The 19,614-nt window shown below is 36.7% G+C and overlaps 1 protein-coding gene and 1 long non-coding RNA gene across 2 annotated transcripts; both read left to right on the plus strand.

Annotated features, from left to right (window-relative positions):
- Positions 1-6,857: 6,857 nt before the first annotated feature.
- LOC135775815 (uncharacterized) lies at positions 6,858-11,358 on the plus strand. The gene is made up of 4 exons (XR_010543944.1): positions 6,858-6,930; positions 7,608-7,822; positions 8,551-8,767; positions 9,787-11,358. It is a non-coding gene; the product is annotated as an uncharacterized lncRNA (long non-coding RNA).
- Positions 11,359-12,295: 937 nt separating this feature from the next.
- Positions 12,296-19,271, plus strand: edem2 (ER degradation enhancer, mannosidase alpha-like 2). Its single transcript, XM_065282352.2, has 11 exons — positions 12,296-12,499; positions 12,839-12,949; positions 13,517-13,556; positions 13,642-13,747; positions 14,330-14,455; positions 14,693-14,904; positions 15,488-15,629; positions 15,766-15,890; positions 15,988-16,132; positions 18,427-18,548; positions 18,651-19,271. The coding sequence occupies exons 1-11, from the start codon at positions 12,393-12,395 to the stop codon at positions 19,104-19,106; spliced, it is 1,692 nt and encodes a 563-aa protein (XP_065138424.1). The 5' UTR covers positions 12,296-12,392; the 3' UTR covers positions 19,107-19,271.
- Positions 19,272-19,614: the final 343 nt, after the last annotated feature.

Raw genomic sequence — 19,614 nt, forward strand, 5'->3', positions numbered from 1 at the left:
TCCCAGTGTTAAAATTTAGATTGAATTAACTGTAAGTCAAAAACATATGCAAAATGCATTCATGTAAATATTCATATAATAAATCCAGTTATGATTATATATTTTTGTGCTCAGTGTATGAACAGGCCTGCTGTCTGTGTGACTGTAATGCTGCTGCTCGCGGTGGCCCACAGTAGACGCGCGTGCGATTATTCTATGATCATCAGCACCTACAGAGCGCTCATCCTGGTTGAGCTCCAAAACCTGGTACGTACTGTATGTGTTAGCCTGACTTCAGAACTTGCACCAAAACTGTCATGTATTGCTTGTTTGATCATATAATAAAGTCTTATGTAAGCAATTGTGGACTTTGGAAACATTATTGGCCGTTTTTCAATCCGAAGGCTGCAGCCTCCGGAGGTCGCATATGCAGGCTGCATACGTCATCAAGCCTGGTTTATTTAAGTTACATTCACAAGTCATAAGCACATTACAACAATTTACGATTAACTACGAATAACAGTCAACTTTATAATTGTAAATAAGACGTATGCAGCATACAAATGCGATCTCCGGAGGCCATTATGTTGTCTGGGCGTTGAAACTGAGGAAAATATGTGGTCTACTGCTGCCCTCTGCTGGTGCTCTGTGGAATTTAACTGTGAAGTTGATCATTTTCATGTCCTCCTTTGACCTCCAGAATCTGACTGGTCCATTTGATATATCAGAAGAACGGGATCACTGTCCTTCTGAAAAGGTACAGCCACCTGTACATGCATGTATGTTTTCTTGATGCAAATGTCAAAAAACATTGATTTTGGACACAGCTGCTATTTTGTTCCGCTTTCATGAACATTCGGGTTGTTTTGGTGCTGTCTTAATCCATGAAATGTGTTTTTACGATAGGTTCATCGCATTCTGCAAAATATTTACGGCATGACCCAGATCTTCAGCTGTCTGAATGAAGGCCACAGACATGCAGACAGCATGACAAAAGTGGTTCACCAAATGGCCCAACTTATCAGACAAAACTGCCACAAACCACAAAGTTTGGTATGGTTAATTTATCAGATTTTTCATACCAATAACCTTAAAAAGCACAACATAACATACAAATTGTTGTGGCTTTACAGGGGAAAAGGCATAAAAAAACAGCTTGCAAACCAGTGAAGAGACGGAAAGCAAGACAACGGCGGAAAATGAAAATGATGGGAATGCTTATAAACTGCTGGCAGAAATTGCAAAGCGTGTCTGCTCATTAAGTTACACCACACGCAGGTCTCAGATCAGCTCAACTACTTATTTAAGACTGTATGCACATTATTTTTCTCATAACATTATTTATGCACATTCACAGTTTTTAATGCAAAAGGAACACTAAGTGTTTTGTAGAGTACTCCATCCATGAAATAAGGTGAGGCTGTCTCAAACACATTATATGGTAACAGTACATGTTTCTATTTCTGATGTATATCTGTTATTTAATAGCACTGTATATGACATAAGCATAGCCAGTTGGATACTTATCATTGCACAAAATAATAAATACATGTGATCTATGCACACATATAGACACTTACTGCTGCTGCATATTGAGCCAAATGTAATAATAATGTAGATATTTTCCAAAATATGTTTGGTGGTTCATGTTCTCATGGTCATAACACTACTACTTGCACATTCATGACATACACACAGAATAAGCTGTTTTGATAACTTTGTTAAAATGCATGTTGGGTCAAAGAAGGTGCTCATTTGTCTAAGTTTAACTGGGTGCTATGTTTCAGAAACCAACAGGCATCTGATCACACCAATTCTGAGAATACTGGTTCATATTAATTCAGAGTGACTATAACAAACTTATACAGAAATCAGTTTCTATCACTTTTGCTGCTTCAGTACTGCACATCTATGTCTTATAAAAGTTCTCTTTTCTGTCATTTTTTAAATAAAAACTTTAAAACTAGTTTACAATATTTGTTTGATTTATTTTTTTATTTCAAAGTATAACCAAATAGAATATTTTATTTCCACCCACACATTACAATTTATTATCGGTTGATGTCCCTAATCTTTTTAGTTGCTGTCACTACTCATCATTGCAAAACTCGAGGACTTTTATTTTTGTATAAGCGGTTGTGGCTAGAAAGGATACAACTACGGCCAAAATCTCGCCGGATGAGCCAGTAGCGCCTCACTGCAGAACGCGACATCCAGGGGGCGGGGTTGGATTTAGATCCAGGGGCGGAGCTAGATCCCGATCCAGAGATCCCATTGGTCGGCAGTTTTACCACAAGACACGTCATACATGTGTTGCTGCGTTACCAGTTCCGCATTAAGTCGTAATTAAATTAAGTTATTATTTTGACATAAAAACTAACTTTACTTATGACTACAATAAAAGTAGTGCCTTTAGGGTGAAATATAAGTTTTTTGCTTTAATGTTTTGGAGTAAAACATTTCGGGTAAGCCTACTATGAGTAATCTTACCACATGCAGTTTAAGACCTATTAATGGATACAGTATAAATTAAATATGCATAATTATAAAAATATATAGGCTATGGCATGTTATTTAGAAATTAATAAATTAAATGTTTATCTTGTATGGACTTTGAACTTGTTTTAACGCGTCTTTTCTTACAGCCAGGAAACAGGTTTCCCTCGTAGATGGTTTACTTTTTTATTTGCTAATAAAAGATATCAAATAAATTAGTTTTTATATTTACTCGTATAGGAATAGCTGTGTTATAAGTGGGATAATGTACAAATAAATCCCTTCAGTGATATCAAACTGTCGGGAACGTGTCCGTACCTCTCCTTACACCTAACTGTGATACTTTCTAAATTATGAATCTTTCTCAACTATATTATTAATCAAACGTACACTTAAATTGATAAGAGCAAACGTTGGCGACCACAGGTTGCAACTAATTGCGGGCTGCAACAACGCAAATATACTGGTTCATTTGGCGGAAAGTACATAAAGTGGGAGGAGTTGGATCTAGATCCAACCCCGCCCCCTGGATGTTGTGTTCCGCAGTGAGGACCATCTCGGATGAGCGCTGTTTTCACTCTAAACATTTCACGGGATTTAGGCCGTAGCTGTATCATATCTAGCCAGAACCATTTTTTTTTTTTTCAGTAGGCTTGTTTGAGATGAGCAAATTCTGCGCAGAATCGATCACCGGTGATCAGCGCAAGATGCATTCCGGTTAGAAAAGTGTCCGACTTACGTCCGACTTGCTCTGATGTCACACTGACGTGTACAAAATAACTCTCGCGATGGAGAGGCGGGCTCGTCGGATTCTACAGCCGAGTATGGAAGGCCAACAGGGCAAAAACATGTTAAAAATACGTGTTAACACGCACTACGTGTTAACGCGTAAATCACGTGTTAACACGCACTACGTGTTAACGCGTAAATGCGTGTTAACACGTAAATCACGTGTTAACGCGTTAGAAATCATGGACATGGAGTTTTACCACCATCTAGTGGTGTGGCGAATCTGACCTAAATACACAGAATGGACAGATAGATAGGATTGTAAATTGAAGTATTTTATCCTAAATATATATTTTTAAAAGTAATTAACAGTGAATAATGATCATAAATAGGTTACAGCTTGGATTATATATAATAATTATAGTATCATTTAATTTTGTTATAAATAATTTTGTTAGCTTTGTGAATTAGGCAATAGTCCCAATTTCTATTTACTTTGTGTCTAATGTCTTGTTCTTTTAGTACCTGCCTATGGAAAGAAATATATTCTTAAAAATAGAGGTGTTAAATGATGACACAGTAGTGTCACACAATTCTTATAAACAGTAGAGGATGATTAATATTGCAAGAAAAAATTTCTTTAAACACTACTTAACCACAGGTAATCTAATTAAGTTTATGTTAATAACAATTGGTTAATAGCAAGATTATGAACGTAAATGGAATGTATGCTCAAGCAGATGGTACATCTGCATCATTTGTGAACACACACACACACACACACACACACACACACACACACACACACACACACACACACACACACACACACACACACACACACATTATGATGTTCTACGTATGAAGTCTTTGGACTACCTGCCATCATGATCTGATTGCACTTAAAGCTAGTTCAGCTAGTTTATAAATGCCTTATAAAATTTGTTTTTCACTAGTGTCATACACATATCCTTAATAATACAGTATAGCAATACCACATATAATTACAACCAATTTAGCATATGAACAACAGATGGAACTCTATATGTATGGCCTAATGGGAGAACATCAATGTCATTGTATAGAGCAGTTAGGCTTTAAAACATGCTTTTTGAGTTTAATTAATAATCTTATTTTGTGTGAAGGAGGCTCTCTACTACAAACCTTTTAAGCTTTTTTTTTTTACTTTTTGGCACGCGTTGCCTCAGACAAAGTTTCCATATCAGAAAGTATGTGTCATAGATCAATCTGAGGCTTCCAATGGATTAGTCAAGCTCAGACCGTTTCTTTGTCATAGTAACTAGAACTACTCTGCAGCAGATACTAGAACAATTATGCAAATGTAATAAACTTTTGATGCTTTTTTTTCTGTGTATTTTCTGATCTATAAGACACTTTGGATGAATGTATATGCTAAATGAATAAATGCATATGTGATGACTGGAAAAAAAGAAGAATGGCAATAAGACACATGTCTATAGCTTTGATTGGAATAAAAAAAAGTGCTTTCTTGTTTTCACCTTTATTTTTTTCCCATCTGATCCTTTTTAAGGAAAAGTAAAAGTGACATAATGACCAATGTATGGTAACCCATACTTGAAATGTGACGTCTGTATTTAACCTATCAAGTGAGTGGTGAACACGCACTGCACGTCGTGAACATACACACCCAGAGCAGTACTGCAGTGCCCGGGAAACACTTGGAGACAGGTGGCTGGCTCAAGGCACCTCAGTCGCAACCTGTCAGCCGTGAGACTCGAACCGGCAAAACTCTCAGGTTATAAGACCGACTCTAACTATTAGACCATGACTGCCTATTATCTTATGATGTAAATATTATGTTATATTTAAGAAGTTAAGCTTTTTTGGTAACTGTTAACAGCCTTTTATCAACAATTCATTGTTTCACATATTGATACAAAGTAAAAGCGTAAGTGCAAGTTGTTTTTAAATAAAACATATATTTTAGTCTAATAATTTTAGGATAAGCCCCTAGGATAAGTTAAATAATGAAATGAATATTTATGATTAACACTTGCTGTTAACAAGAAAGATAAAAACAAGAAGTCATCCTAACAGTGATTAGTTTTATCTTTACTTAGCTGAGCACTTGACCCCAAAAATTTTATTGTTTGTGTTGATGCATTGTGATAGTTCGTAGGAAGAATACAAAAAATTCTGTGGTAATTTTTAACACCTTGGGTGTGGATCTAAGCAGTGTTGATTTAACATGGAGCTTTTGCTGAAATTAGAAATAGTTTCAACTACCCTAACCTAAAGGACTGAGTGGCAAGGTAAGGAAAATAACAGGACAAAGAGTACACTTCTATTAGTAATCATAATAACTTCTTACATTGAACTGATTATACTTTGATTTCTGTAATTTTGTTATTATATTTGTGTGTAAGTATGAACAGGGTTGGGAGAACTACTTCAACATAATTTCCAATACAGTTACAAATAACCTTAAAGAGATGCAGTAACCTAATTCAAGTATCACAAAATGAAAGTAATCAAGACTTACCTAGACTACTTCAATGTCAAATATGTAAATAAACTTAATAGAAAAGCATCAAAAGAGTCTTTCAAACTCCAAGCAGATATGAGACAGATAGGCTACTCACTACAGGGGGCTGCAAGAATAAAACAAAAATATTTTTTTTTGATTATGCCCTCGATAATCATGATAATTAATGTTGATTAATAAACTACATTAAAATGCTTAATTGCATTTTTATAGGTAATTCATTTTATAGGCTAAAGGGTTTGACTGGTTTTTGCTTGCTTACTAATTCAAGACATCACACTGACTTTCTGAGTGACATGGAAACAAAAGGTTTTTCAAACTTGGACTAAATTGTATAGAAATGGGCTACACTGCACAATAAAACTCCCTTTATAATGAATGACGTGGGAATTACTTGGCCCGTCTGACCTTTGGATTATAATCAGTACAATCAATGTACAGTGGAGAACACAGCAAAATTGTATTGGGAGCAATTTAGGGGCGGTTTCCCGGACAGGGATTAGACTAGTCCTAGACTAAAATAAATGTAAGAGCTGTACAAGCTAAAAAAAAATGAATTGACATATCTTAAAATACATCAGTGCTCTTTGTTTTGCCTTAAAATGCACACAAGTAATGTTTTTAGTAAGGTATGTTTGTTTATTTTTTACTAATTAGGCTTAATCCTGGTTTAAGAAAACCCCTGTCCGGGAAAACACCACTTAATGTTTGTCATTTAGTGTTTTGCGTTCATATTCTTAACTTTGGACATAGCTTTATTAATATATTATTAAAATGATAAGATCATTAATGCATTGTCGGTAAGCCATGCTTTCAATGAAACTGGCTTTAAAAACAATAACTCGTTTTAGTCATTTGTGCATTGCATGTCGTTACCACTAATGATCACAAGATGGCAGATGACTTCTTCGCCACTATCATTTTGAGTTGTATTTTAAAGGAAGATTTACAAGCAATAGCATGCAATGATTTTACTATAGCCAACTTTTTAAATGAAGATCCAAAATCAGGAAGTCAAATGCAGTTTGAGATTTATTAAGAATAGTGTGTTATATAACAGGATATAGAAGAGGCAGATCATTATTTTCACACTCCATCACAGCAGGTGGCGGTATGCACCTTTAAAGTTTGTTCGTAACCCGCCATTAAACCAAAAGAAGAAGAAGAAGATTGTAACGTCAGCTCATCGTAAGCATTAGGTAAGTGCTCGCTCACAAGCTTATGAATAATTATATTGCAGCGAATGCGTTACGACAGGCACTGTCATTGTGTGAATAATTAATGATATAGTGATCCAAGCATTACGTCGAGTTTGCCGTAAGCTTACCTCATATCCATCATAAGCCAGGTACGCTGACGGAAGGGTAACGTAACCACACGGAAGAGCCAAAAAGTACTATGGAGGAATACAAACACAAAAGAAGCAGCAGTAACAACAGAAGACAGTTTTGTCATGTAAATGGCCTTGGGCAAAAGTCTTTATAACTGCAATAACATAAGTTAGTGGAAACAGTGTCAGGCTTTCCCAGATGGAGACAATATAGTTAGGTAACATTTTAGTGCTGTTTAAATGAATGCGTTGTGTTTGTTATTCATTTAAAAATATGAACATAAAGTTATGACTCATGACAAACTGGCAAGAGAGTTAATAACACAGATCTGTCCAAATATGAGGGAAACTATATTCCTTTGTAGGCCTACTGTGTAGCATTATTAGAGTAAGTTGGTCTATATAATTTCCTTGTTGATTTTACATTAATACTATGATTTTACATTTGAATAACCATTAATTCAAAAATCATAAAAACAAATCTGATTCTAGTTATTACTAATACAAGCAACTTTTTATGGTTTTCTATATGCTTGTCTTTCACAGATTATTCACCCAGTGTTTATTCACAAGATTGACCAAATCTTATTTAGATGACCAAATTATGAACAATGACCCACCCTGAGGCTGTAAGAGTGTGCCTGATGAGAGAATGCGTACTTGAAGCAGTTATAGGACTTAGTATATTCAAGAAGACCAAGCGATCCTTATAGGACTACATGCAAAGCAATGTACTCCAGACCGCACAACTGGACATACAGGTACTTTTTAAAAAGCTCATTATTCTTCTTAACTTAAACATGCATGCTTATTCTTTCTGCTATTGTCTGTTTTATTATTAGTAAACAGTTTTGTTTTAAATTGTTAAAATATTTTTATCCTTTTTCAGATTATATTTTTGTTAAAGATTTGTATTATCTACATGTCATGTCTGTGTTTATTTCAAGTGCAAACAGTAGAACTGTCACAAATGAATATATCTATGACTTTGCACCTGCACTTAATTTAGACATTTTTAAGCATTTAAGGTCAAAATCAGAGTGTAACTTTTACTTTTCATACTAAATAAAATATTCAGCCCCAAATAGCATGAAATGATTACAGAAGAGTTTTCACTTGTTAACCTGACCGATACAGCAACCATCACACCAAACATTCCAAAACCTGTTTCATTAGATAGAAACAATCAATGAATTTGGGCAACCAGTATCTGTTTGAATACTATAGCTAAAAGTGTGTAACAGCTTTGTTCTGATCGGTTGTTTCTGTTTCTGTGTTTTGTACGCTGTGTGTTTTGTCATTGGTTTGTTTTGACAGGTGGCCATGCACGTACCAGTCATTGTCTTAAGCCCAGGATACACTGGAGGATTTTTGCTCTCCTATAATATCATTACCTTATCACACTGTGCGACATGGATCATTTAAACTTTGGTACGACAAGCATGTAGACTGTATAATTTTCTTTCTGACTCTTCTCTGTTCTCTCCAGATTGTGCCCTGATGCCATCTGCCCCGTTCTCCCAGCCTCATCTTCCCTCTCTATGCCTAGCTTCACATCGATTGGCTCTTCTTTGGCTCCCCTCATCCCGTCTGCCTGCCTCGCTGCTCTCCCTGATAACATTTCCTGACTGATGCCTTGCACTCTGACTCTTTCTGCAAGGTGCCATTCTCAGCAGTGACTCAATTTAGTGCCACCCTGCTGCTTGGTGAGTCTCTGCATTCTGGAATTGAGATTTTCATTGCCCATTCAATAAACTGTTTTGTGCCTACAGTTGAGTCTGTGACTTTTTTTTGACCAAGTGATGTAACTAAGGTCTCAACTTTATACCTTTTTAAAGGGGTCATATGATGAAAATGTTAGCATTGCCACTTTGTAGGTTTGAGCAAAAATGTGTCGTTTTGGGTGTGTTTTTTAAAATGCAAATGAGCGGATGAAGTGCAAACACTGATCACAATGATGGTGGTTTGTTGTAATTGAAACTCTATTGTGCTGTCAAGTCCAAAAATGTGTCGTTTTGGGTGTGTTTTTTAAAATGCAAATGAGCGGATAAAGTGCAACCACTGATCACAATGATGGTGGTTTGTTGTAATTCAAACTCAATTGTGCTGTCAAGTCCTTCTTTTCTCTCTCTTTCTCTCTGCACTAAACAGCAGTGCAGTGGTTGGAGAGTTCAGATTAAGGAGGCGGTATTATTCTAATAACATATCCTTATGACATCATAATGAAAGCCAAATTTCAATGACCTATTTTTGCTCACACCTACAAAGTGGCAATGCTAACATTTTCATCATATGACCCCTTTAATATTGATTTCTAGTTACACAGTTGTCTTTATGATGGGCCTAGCATTTTTTAGAGAGTCTGTATTTCTGTTTCCTATGTCAATACTACCTATTACAATGTTTTTGGTTGAAAACAATTATATCCCTTTGTTGCCAATGTTTGTGGTTTATGGGTTTTATTAATAATCAAATATTAAATAAGATTCATTTATAACTGAGTTTATATTCTATTATAATTTGCCTAATTCTTACTAGAGTACATGTAATAAAGTTCTGTTTTCTTTTTCATTTATGTTTTTACTACAGTACATTCTGATTGTATGAAGTTATAAGACTTAACAGTTTACAGGCTGTGATGTGCATTAAGCCTACATATACTAACATTCCTAGGTCACCCATTTCCCAGGGCAGCACAATAAACTTTACCATTTATGTGTTGCAGGCATTGCACTTCTGAGGTCATCACCATCTTTCTTCAGCCAACCAAAATGATTCTCACCAACCACCCCAGCTCTGCTAAGCTTGATGTTGGAGGTCTGCTGTTTTTGAAGCAGGGGACCACTGTCCATTAAAGGCTTCATAATCCATTTAACAAAATCACATAAGATAGGGTAGTTCATACTCCATGCGATGTGCCATACAATGGAAGGGCCATGTTCCTTATCACATCTGGATACTGCAAAGCTCCTGTCTCCTAAACAATTTACGAACTAATCAATTATTAAATGAAGAAATGCTATGTAAATGCAAAGATATTTCTTCCTGTGGAATTTGAGTCTTAAATTTAGTAATTACTGTTTTATGGCATAAATAAAAGTTAAATATTATATTATTTTAAAAGCATCATGTATCTTTTTTCATTCCTAATGTATTCTACTAGTAGTGTGTCAGGCACTTTAACCCTTATGAAAAAAGCCAAGGAAAATAGAGAGCATCATATCAAAACAACTGTTTATTTGCACATGCAACATTAAACTATGGTATACATCTCTGTTTTCCTAACAATACTGAAAAGGATGAGTATTTAGAGTCTACAGTACTGCTTGCTCAATCTCCAGCAAAGATAAAAACATCCTAAGAAAAAGGACTCATTCACATAGTATTCCTCTTTTTACAACCGCGACACATTTTACACAGACAACACAGCATCTGGAGGACGTATATGATCCTCACCAGTGTTATTTATTGTTTTTTCCTGTGTGTGTCTAATGATAATAAAAAAATTATAATTGATCAATTATACTTTGAAGGATAAAGCAAAACTACTATATTTACTATAAAGCTATCTAAACCAATAGCAGCTTCATAAGACTTAAGGTGGTTATCAAAGGGACTAACAAACAAATATAATGCATATGGGTTGACCTGTGAAAACATAATGTCCTGTTTTCATTTGTCAGTTACCAGTTAGGCTTTAGAAACATGATAAAGTTAAAGTGTATTTAAAAATATAGTTTGAAGAAATTTGTGAAAGTGGTCATGAATTTCAAGGGTTGAATGATTATAGTTAACTGTTTAAAAATATGTAGTTGTAGCCTACTAATGCTTTTATAAAATGCTCAAAATATATTTTAGATTACATCCTGTGATATCCAAGCCTTCTTTGTTTCTGTGTTTTCAAAGCTCCACACCAGTAGGTGGTGGTAAAGAAAACAGTGTAGGTACGCGTTAACACGTGATTTACGTGTTAACACGCACTTACGCGTTAACACGTAGTGCGTGTTAACACGTGATTTACGCGTTAACACGTAGTGCGTTTTAACACGTATTTTTAACACGTTTTTGCCCTGTTGGCCTTCCATAGCCGAGCGCAGTTGCTCTCCACCGACTGCGTTGACGAAAAGCACGATGGGAAAAGACTTGCTGACGACACAGCTTAATGCTGATTTGCCCGGGAATGTCAGCTGATGACTTTTTAATTCTAAAAACTCCACTTCCTGTAGTAGTTTTTATATTTATTCAACTTGTTCGTGACTTATGACATTGATATTATTAATAAATTCCTTTAAACTTTTGTAATGGTGTTGTATTATTTGTACAGTGTGCTGTATATATTTCACACAGAAACGAATTTGTATTACGTCTAGACTTAGATTACATCCCAACATTTACTAAGAAGCCTTTTCCAATAATGAACAGTTCAGCTTTGTGATTCTCCTTATAAACATCTTAATGTAAATGCATTTGTTGGTATTTCAGTTGCATCTATTTAATCCGCGATAAAATACGCGAACGCGATCTCTTCCATTGCTGACGTTTGCAGTCAACAACACTGCGAGATTCATGAAGCGTCCGGCTTGCCTCCACTTTTTTCACTCCTCCCCTCACTGCAGCCGGCTACTCTCGCCTATATTTCAGGCGAGGCAAGCTGCATCTCAAACAAGCCTATTCTAATCTACCCCTAAACCCAACATCTCGCGAGATTTTGGCCATAGCGGAATCCACTTTAAAAACGATTACTTTTTTCCCAAGTTTTAATTTATTTATTCCAAGAACAAGATCATTGCATATATACAAGATGATCACAATGTGCTTATTTTACTTTCAAAATATCAATGGATTAAATCAAAGGGAAGAATAAAAAATAAAATTAACACAACATGGGGAAATTTTACAATAACTCAATAAAAGAAAATGTTTCAAAAATTGTATACATTTTCTTTGCTTTTTTATTTTTACTTCCCTAATTCTGTTCGAAATAAAATGCTGTTGGGTTGTTGTTTGCCCATTTTGGTTTATGAGTGTGATATTTACAATATATAATCATTAAGTTTATCAACAAGTCTTTCTCCACACAGTTACTTTTATAATACAAAAATATATACCACATAACCTAATGTTTAATTTTAAGAGTTTAAATATCAAGTATTCCACAACAATCCAAAAAGACCCGATTACTTTTATTTTGAAACAATCAAGTTCTACCAGCACGTCAGCGTTCACTCTTACGCATGCGCTCTGCGTTCACTTCCTATTGTCATTGTAGAATTTCTGCATATCCATGTAGCTTGAAATTATTGTAGTGTTTGTGTCCGATCTCGTTACTTCATGCTTACTTTTTTTCTCACCGCCGTTTTTTGCGCCACACACCTGTCTCCGATCGTCAGTCATGTTAATGGGAAATACTTTACTGAGCAGGAAATGTCTCATTACAGGTGAAATTTATAAATGATCTTCTTAATACAACATTGACATATAATTTGTGGGTCGAATGATCATGGTGTAGTGTCCAGTAAAAGTCACAGTAGCGACATCACAAATAAGGAAATAGAAATGTTTCCACAATGGTAAAGAAGGATTAATTGCTCTCAGTCAGCTGTGCCATATGTTCATATGTAGTCCACAATAAGTACACAACAATAAACAGAAATGCACCTTAACGTCTATTAAACTTCTTGTATGTTACATTATTTATTATATTCAGTGTACTTTAAAATGATTTCAGTCAGTCTTTGTTAAAGTTGTTCACATTTGTTTGTTATTTTTCTCAACAGAGACAGAATAAAGTCCATGTTTTATCATGCTTACAATAGCTACTTGGAAAACGCGTACCCTTATGATGAGCTGAGACCTCTGACATGTGATGGACAGGACACATGGGGCAGGTACAGGCTTTTATCAAAAACATCAGTTTGCCACATCTCTGATTCTTGCATATGGTGGCTTTATATACTGGATCTATACATTGTTTACCTTGGCTTGACCTATGCCCAGCCTAAGCTGGTTGGCAGGTTTAAGCTGATTTTAGCTTGTATAGCAGGCTGGTTTTAAAACTGACCCACCAACTTGACCAGGCTGGAAGACCAGCTACTTCTATCTTAAACCAGCTTAGACCAGACAACCAGCTTTGTTTTCTGTTTGTTTCTGTAGCTTAACAGGTAGAGCATTGTGTTATCATTGCAAAGGTTATGGGTCAGATTCCCAGGGAACACATATGTAAGGAATAACTGACAACAGGCCGTTGTTTTCGAATAATTCAAAGTCCCTTCGTCAATTATTCCTTACATAATGTATATGTTGAATGCACTAAAAGTCACTTTTGATAAAAATATCTGCCAAATGCATATATCTGTGTAAATTTAGTCTTGTTATTTAGTCTATATAATGAAGGCTTTATCTATTATACTGAAGACCATGATCTTTCCATGATGCACTGTTTTAACCTCTTTCAGTTTCTCGCTTACACTCATTGATGCACTGGACACATTGCTGGTATTTAATCTTTTCATTTATTTATTTTTTGATCAGATGGTGTTTTATTAAACCTCTAATCTTTAATTCTCATTCCTCATTCCAGATTTTGGGAAACCACACTGAGTTCCAGCGTGTGGCCACTCTGCTTCAGAACACTGTTGACTTTGACACCGACGTCAATGCGTCCGTGTTCGAGACAAACATTCGAGGTAAGGAATCCGGTGTCCTTCTTATTATGTACTGAGCGAACTTGTAAAACTGGTTTTAGGTCTATTTCAAGAAATGTCCTAGGCATTGCAACACCAGTGGGATTGACAGTCAACCATTGCATTCAAAGGATAAATTTATTTATCTTGTACACAGCTATACACAGGATGAAATGTTTAGTACAATACTCTCCCACAGTATGCAATAAAATTATAGCATTTAGGGATAAAAATAAAAGTAAGAATTAAAATAGAAAGAAATCCAAGAAACTTAATATTACAACAACAATAAAATAAGTAGAAAAAATTAAAATATACGTTTATTTGAATTTACAATACTGTGCAAACGTCTTAGGCCACCATGCCACTATTAGAGTTGTTGTATTAGATAGTCTAATGATCATATGTAATTATTTCTTAGTCTTTTTATTAGAATACAACCAGAAAATACATAAAAAAATTTAAGCAGTATTTAAAAAAAGAAAGAAAACTGAATTATGCATTGTAGCAAAGTGAAATAAAAAAAGGTTGACCAGTATATGTAGTTTATTATGTGGTCACTTGATGAACTGTGCTTCTCTGCAGTTGTTGGTGGGCTTTTGTCAGCCCATTTGCTTTCTAAGCGTGCTGGAATGGAGGTTGAGGTGGGCTGGCCCTGCTCTGGACCTCTACTGCGAATGGCAGAGGATGCCGCCCGTAAACTGCTGCCTGGTAAGCGAATACACGTCTACACGTCTAGAACAGATTTTTAAATAATTGAGCAGTCTATAAATAAATGCAATGTAGCACATAAACCAAGATACATTTGTTCTTTATTTTTACAATGGCACTTGTATGATGCCTGAATTTTCTCAAGCTTCAAAAGCCACTAGCTTTATAAAATTATTACCATGGCAATTAGCTTTGCATGTTTTGCGAATTATCCCATAGTTTTAATTTGTTTTCCAGCATTCCAGACACCCACAGGTATGCCATATGGCACAGTTAACCTACTGAAGGGTGTTAACCCCACTGAGACACCCGTCACCTGTACTGCTGGAGTGGGCACCTTCATCTTGGAGTTCTCTACTCTCAGTCGACTCACAGGAGACCCTGTGTTTGAGAACGTGGCACGCAAAGCTATCAGGGCCTTATGGAAAACACGCTCGAATATTGGCTTGGTAAGATCTTTATGTCTGGTGGTTAAGTAGTTTGTCGCACAGTCATGAACCTTTTAGCTCTGACATTTGCAGCAGTCCCTAACTTGCACCGCAAAAAATGACTTTGTCTTGTTTTCAGTACAAAAATCTAAAAAGTCTTAAATTAGGATGTATTTTCTTGACAATAGGATAACTTTTTATTCTTAAACACTCAACAAAAAAATTGTCTAAAAACTAGACTAGACGTATTTCACAGAGAAGCTCGGCAAATTCGTGTTCATAATGTTGAAAAAATCCAATAATGTATGCGATTTTGCCGAGCTTCTTGATGACTAATGATGAAACCGGCTTTACTGATGAGATACACATGAGAATCGCAGGGTGATTTAGCGTCTGCCCCTAAAATAAAATAATTATTGGGCTTTGTAATGCCAGTGAATAGGGATCAGTGCTTCGAAGCTCCAAAAAAAGCACCCTATCAACAAAGTGAAGCAAAATTGTTACTATTTCTGTCTGACATATTGAAATAATCTTGATAAAACAGAAAAGATGGCCGCTGACTTGAACCTTTCATCAGCCTTTGTGACGTTTACTTTCTATTCAGGTTGGCAACCATATAGATGTCATAACGTCTAAGTGGGTGGCTCAGGACGCAGGGATTGGGGCAGGTGTGGATTCATACTTTGAGTATCTTGTGAAGGGAGCCATCATGTTACAAGATGAGGAGCTGCTGACGATGTTTCAGGGTAAAAACGCGGAAATGTATCTTTATACTTATTCTGTGACTGTTCTTGTGCTACCTTACACGAATTTTGAATTATGCTGCTATGATGTTATCTTTTTTGTGTGAAAGCATTATGGAGTCTTAAATGTGTGTTTCAGAATATGATAAGTCCATAAAGAACTACACTAAGTTTGATGATTGGTATCTGTGGGTGCAGATGCATAAGGGAACCGTATCAATGCCTGTGTTTCAATCGCTGGAGGCTTTCTGGCCTGGATTACAAGTGAGAGAATATTCTTCACCATACTTACATTCTGATAAATAAATAATTTGTCTTGTAGGCCCAGGTCATTTACATGTATTTTCTTTTTAAATATCAGAGTTTAATAGGTGATATTTCTAGCGCAACAAAGACCTTCCATAATTACTACAGTGTGTGGCGTCAGTTTGGAGGTCTTCCGGAGTTCTACAGCATTCCTCAAGGTTACACAGTGGACAAAAGAGAGGGCTACCCTCTGCGACCAGGTATCTACAATGAGATGGGACTGCAGTATCTTCCAATGACTTATTTGAATCATTAATTGGTCGTTCTTAGAAAGCATCAGTGTTGTTATATATCATTGATTACATTTACATTTACATTTAAAAATAGAACGTAACATTCTAGAACATTCTAGAATACCCTGGCGATGCTTTAGCAACTTCCCTAGCAAGTACCCAAAACATGTTAGCGACCTCTTAGAAACACCCTAGTGATGCTTAAGCGACTACCCTAGCAACTAATAGTAATAATCTTATTATAACCTTAGTAATAATCTAGTGACTACCCAAAACACATTAGCACCTCCTAGAAACACCCTAGTGATGCTCTACAGACTACCCAAAACACCTTAACAACCTATTAAACACCATTGGTGATGATTTAGTGACTACCCTAGCAACTACCAAAAACACCTTAGCAACTTTCTAGAACACCCTACCGATACTCTAGTGACTACCCTAGCAACTGCACAAAACACCATAGCGACCTCCTAGAAACACCCTAGTGATGCTCTAGTCATTACTCTAGCAACTACCCAAAACACCTTAGCGACCTCCTAGATACACCCTAGTGATGCTCTAGTCATTACTCTAGCAACTACCCAAAACACCTTAGCGACCTCCTAGATACACCCTAGTGATGCTTTAGCGATTACCCTAGCTACTACCCAAAAAACCTTAGCAACTTCAGGAAAACATCCTAGTGATGCTCTAGTTATTACCCTAGTAACTACCCAAAACACCTCAGCGACCTCCTAGAAACACTCTAGTGATGATCTAGCGACTACCCTAGAAACTAACCAAAACACCTAAGCAAACTCCTCGAGAACCTTAGTAATAATCTAGTGACTACCCAAAACACATTAGCAACCTCCTAGAAACACCCTAGTGATGCTCTACCGACTACCCAAAACACCTTAGCAACCTATTAAATACCATTGGTGATAATTTAGTGACTACCCTAGCAACTACCAAAAACACCTTAGCAACTTTCTAGAACACCCTACCGATACTCTAGTGACTACCCTAGCAACTGCACAAAACACCATAGCGACCTCCTAGAAACACTGTAATGATGCTATAGTGACTACCCAAAACACCTTAGCGACCTCCTAGAAACACTCTAGTGATGCTCTAGTTACTACCTAAAACACCTTAGCAACCTATTAAACACCATTAGTGATAATCTAGTGACTACCCTAGCAACTACCAAAAACACCTTAGCAACTTTCTAGAACACCCTACCGATACTCTAGCAACTACCCTAGCAACTACCCAAAACACCTTAGCAACCTCCTAGAAACACCCTGGTGATGATTTAAAGACTACCCTAGCAACTACCCAAAACACCTTAGCGACCCCCTAGAAACACCTAAGTGATGCTCTAGCAACTACCCTAGCAACTTTATTGTAGCATTGAAACACTTTATACCCAAATGTCAAAAAAGTTACTCAAATCAATGAACAGCACTAATAAAGCCCCATTCTTACAGATCATGAACTAAAACAGTTGCTTTAGGGTTTAGTTACTCTTTAAACACCATTAGTGATAATCTAGTGACTACCCCTAGCAACTACCTAGGGCTGTGCACAGCCCTACAACTACCCGAAACATTTTAGCAAACTCCTAGGACACCGTAGCGATGCTCTAGCAACTCCCTGGAACACCATAGCAACAACATAGAACATTCTAGTAACTACATATCTACATTAAAGGTGACATAGAATGATTGAACAGAGTATTTATCCTTGTTCTGTGATGTGACATGTAGACAAAAAAAATTTGTTTGGGTCTGTAATGCCTTAGAAGCTTCCTAAAAACCTCTCTCAGATAGCTCTATTAGGGTGGGGGATTTTAAACAAGTGGTTTTGCACCTATTTGGCTCCCCCTACTGGCTTAACTTGCAATCTCATTACTGATTGGCTGACTTTGCTGCCACTCAAAAAATGTAGCCAATTATTTTAAAGTGGAGGGGCTTTGAGATGCCTGTGATGTCATAAGCATCAGTTTTTCAGATTGGGCCGTTTTCTGGCTGACATTTCTAAAAGAGGAATTTCTATGAGACTGAGATGTTTAGCATGTTTAGCACTTTTTGTATGTTGGGGAATGTGGGTAGACCACCATTATTCAACAAAGACAAGGTAAAAATGTTTTTTCATTCGCTGTCCCCTTTAAGGAATCTCTCAGAATACCGTTGCAGTGGTTTGGTGTGAAAGTTAACATCATAAAAAGTGAATTGAATGGAGCATACTGAGTGAGTGTGTGTGTTGTGTTACAGAGTTGATCGAGAGTGCCATGTATCTGTATAAAGCCACAGGTGACCCAACCTTCATACAGCTCGGTCGGGATGCAGTAGAATCAATAGACAGAATCAGCCGGGTGAAATGTGGTTTTGCCACTGTGAGTGACTCTTGAGTTTTTCTGTCTCAAAGCTTCAATACTGATATCAGTAGAGTTCTGTACAAAACGTATAAAATCTTTACCTTTCTGATTCTGATGAAGGTTAAGGACGTAAGGGACCACAAGCTGGACAACCGAATGGAGTCCTTTTTCCTGGCGGAAACCATTAAATACCTCTACCTTCTTTTTGATCCTGAAAACTTCATGCACAACAGCGGCACAGAGTTCGAGCTCGGCGGCCCGCAGGGGGATTGCATACTCAGCGCAGGGGGCTACGTCTTCAACACGGAGGCTCATCCGCTCGACCCCGCGGCCCTTCACTGCTGCAGTCGAGAGCAGGAGGAACGCAGGGAGTTACAGGATATACTCCTCAGCTTCTCAGATCCACTCAGGCACCCGATGGACCAATCAGACGAGACTTCAGGACCCGTAGGTGCACAAGAGAGCATAGCACTGAAGCCAGGAGACAGGAGGAAAGCACGTGTGCTCTCTTGCCCTACTCAACCTTTTAGTGCCAAACTGGCTGTTATGGGTCAAGTCTTCTCTGACAACTCATGAACAGACTTTATTGTCTTTGTCAACCATGTACAGAGAGTATGTTTGTAATTTATCTTTGGAAAGATTAAATTTTTTCTAAATATGTGTGGATTTTTTCCACCTCTTTTTATTAAAAACGTTTTAGATAAAACAAAAATGTGGCATTCAGAACAATTATTTTAATAATTTTTGAATAGGTTTTGTCAAAAAAAATATTGGGATGAAAAGCAACTATTAAATATTTTGCCAAATATTTTTGAAGCCAAGCAAGGCTGTGGCAGGTTTGGGTGGGCCATTTTAAAAACATTTTTTTTTTTCAATATGACAATATGATTTGTATGGATGTGATTTTGACCAAAACATATAGCTTATTATATATAGACTGGAAAAATATGTAAGTAGTGTCCATGATGTCACCCATAGGTTTGTGAAGAGCTTTTTGAAGTCAATAGTTGGCAGAGCCTGCAGTCGCCATCTTGGCATCGCGTAACCGTGCATCACCCGCTGATAACCGAAAATGGGTAAAAAG

This window comes from Paramisgurnus dabryanus, chromosome 21, assembly GCF_030506205.2.
Source record: "Paramisgurnus dabryanus chromosome 21, PD_genome_1.1, whole genome shotgun sequence".
Classification (NCBI taxonomy): Eukaryota; Metazoa; Chordata; class Actinopteri; order Cypriniformes; family Cobitidae; genus Paramisgurnus; species Paramisgurnus dabryanus.

What these genes read in the sequence shown, in the direction of transcription:
- edem2 (XM_065282352.2), top strand. Translation starts at nt 12,393, where the DNA reads ATGCTTACTTTTTTTCTCACCGCCGTTTTTTGCGCCACACACCTGTCT. An exon ending in CGCCCGTAAACTGCTGCCTG is followed by an intron (nt 14,456 to 14,692) that starts GTAAGCGAATAC and finishes TTTGTTTTCCAG; the next exon opens with CATTCCAGACACCCACAGGT. An exon ending in GGGCTACCCTCTGCGACCAG is followed by an intron (nt 16,133 to 18,426) that starts GTATCTACAATG and finishes GTTGTGTTACAG; the next exon opens with AGTTGATCGAGAGTGCCATG.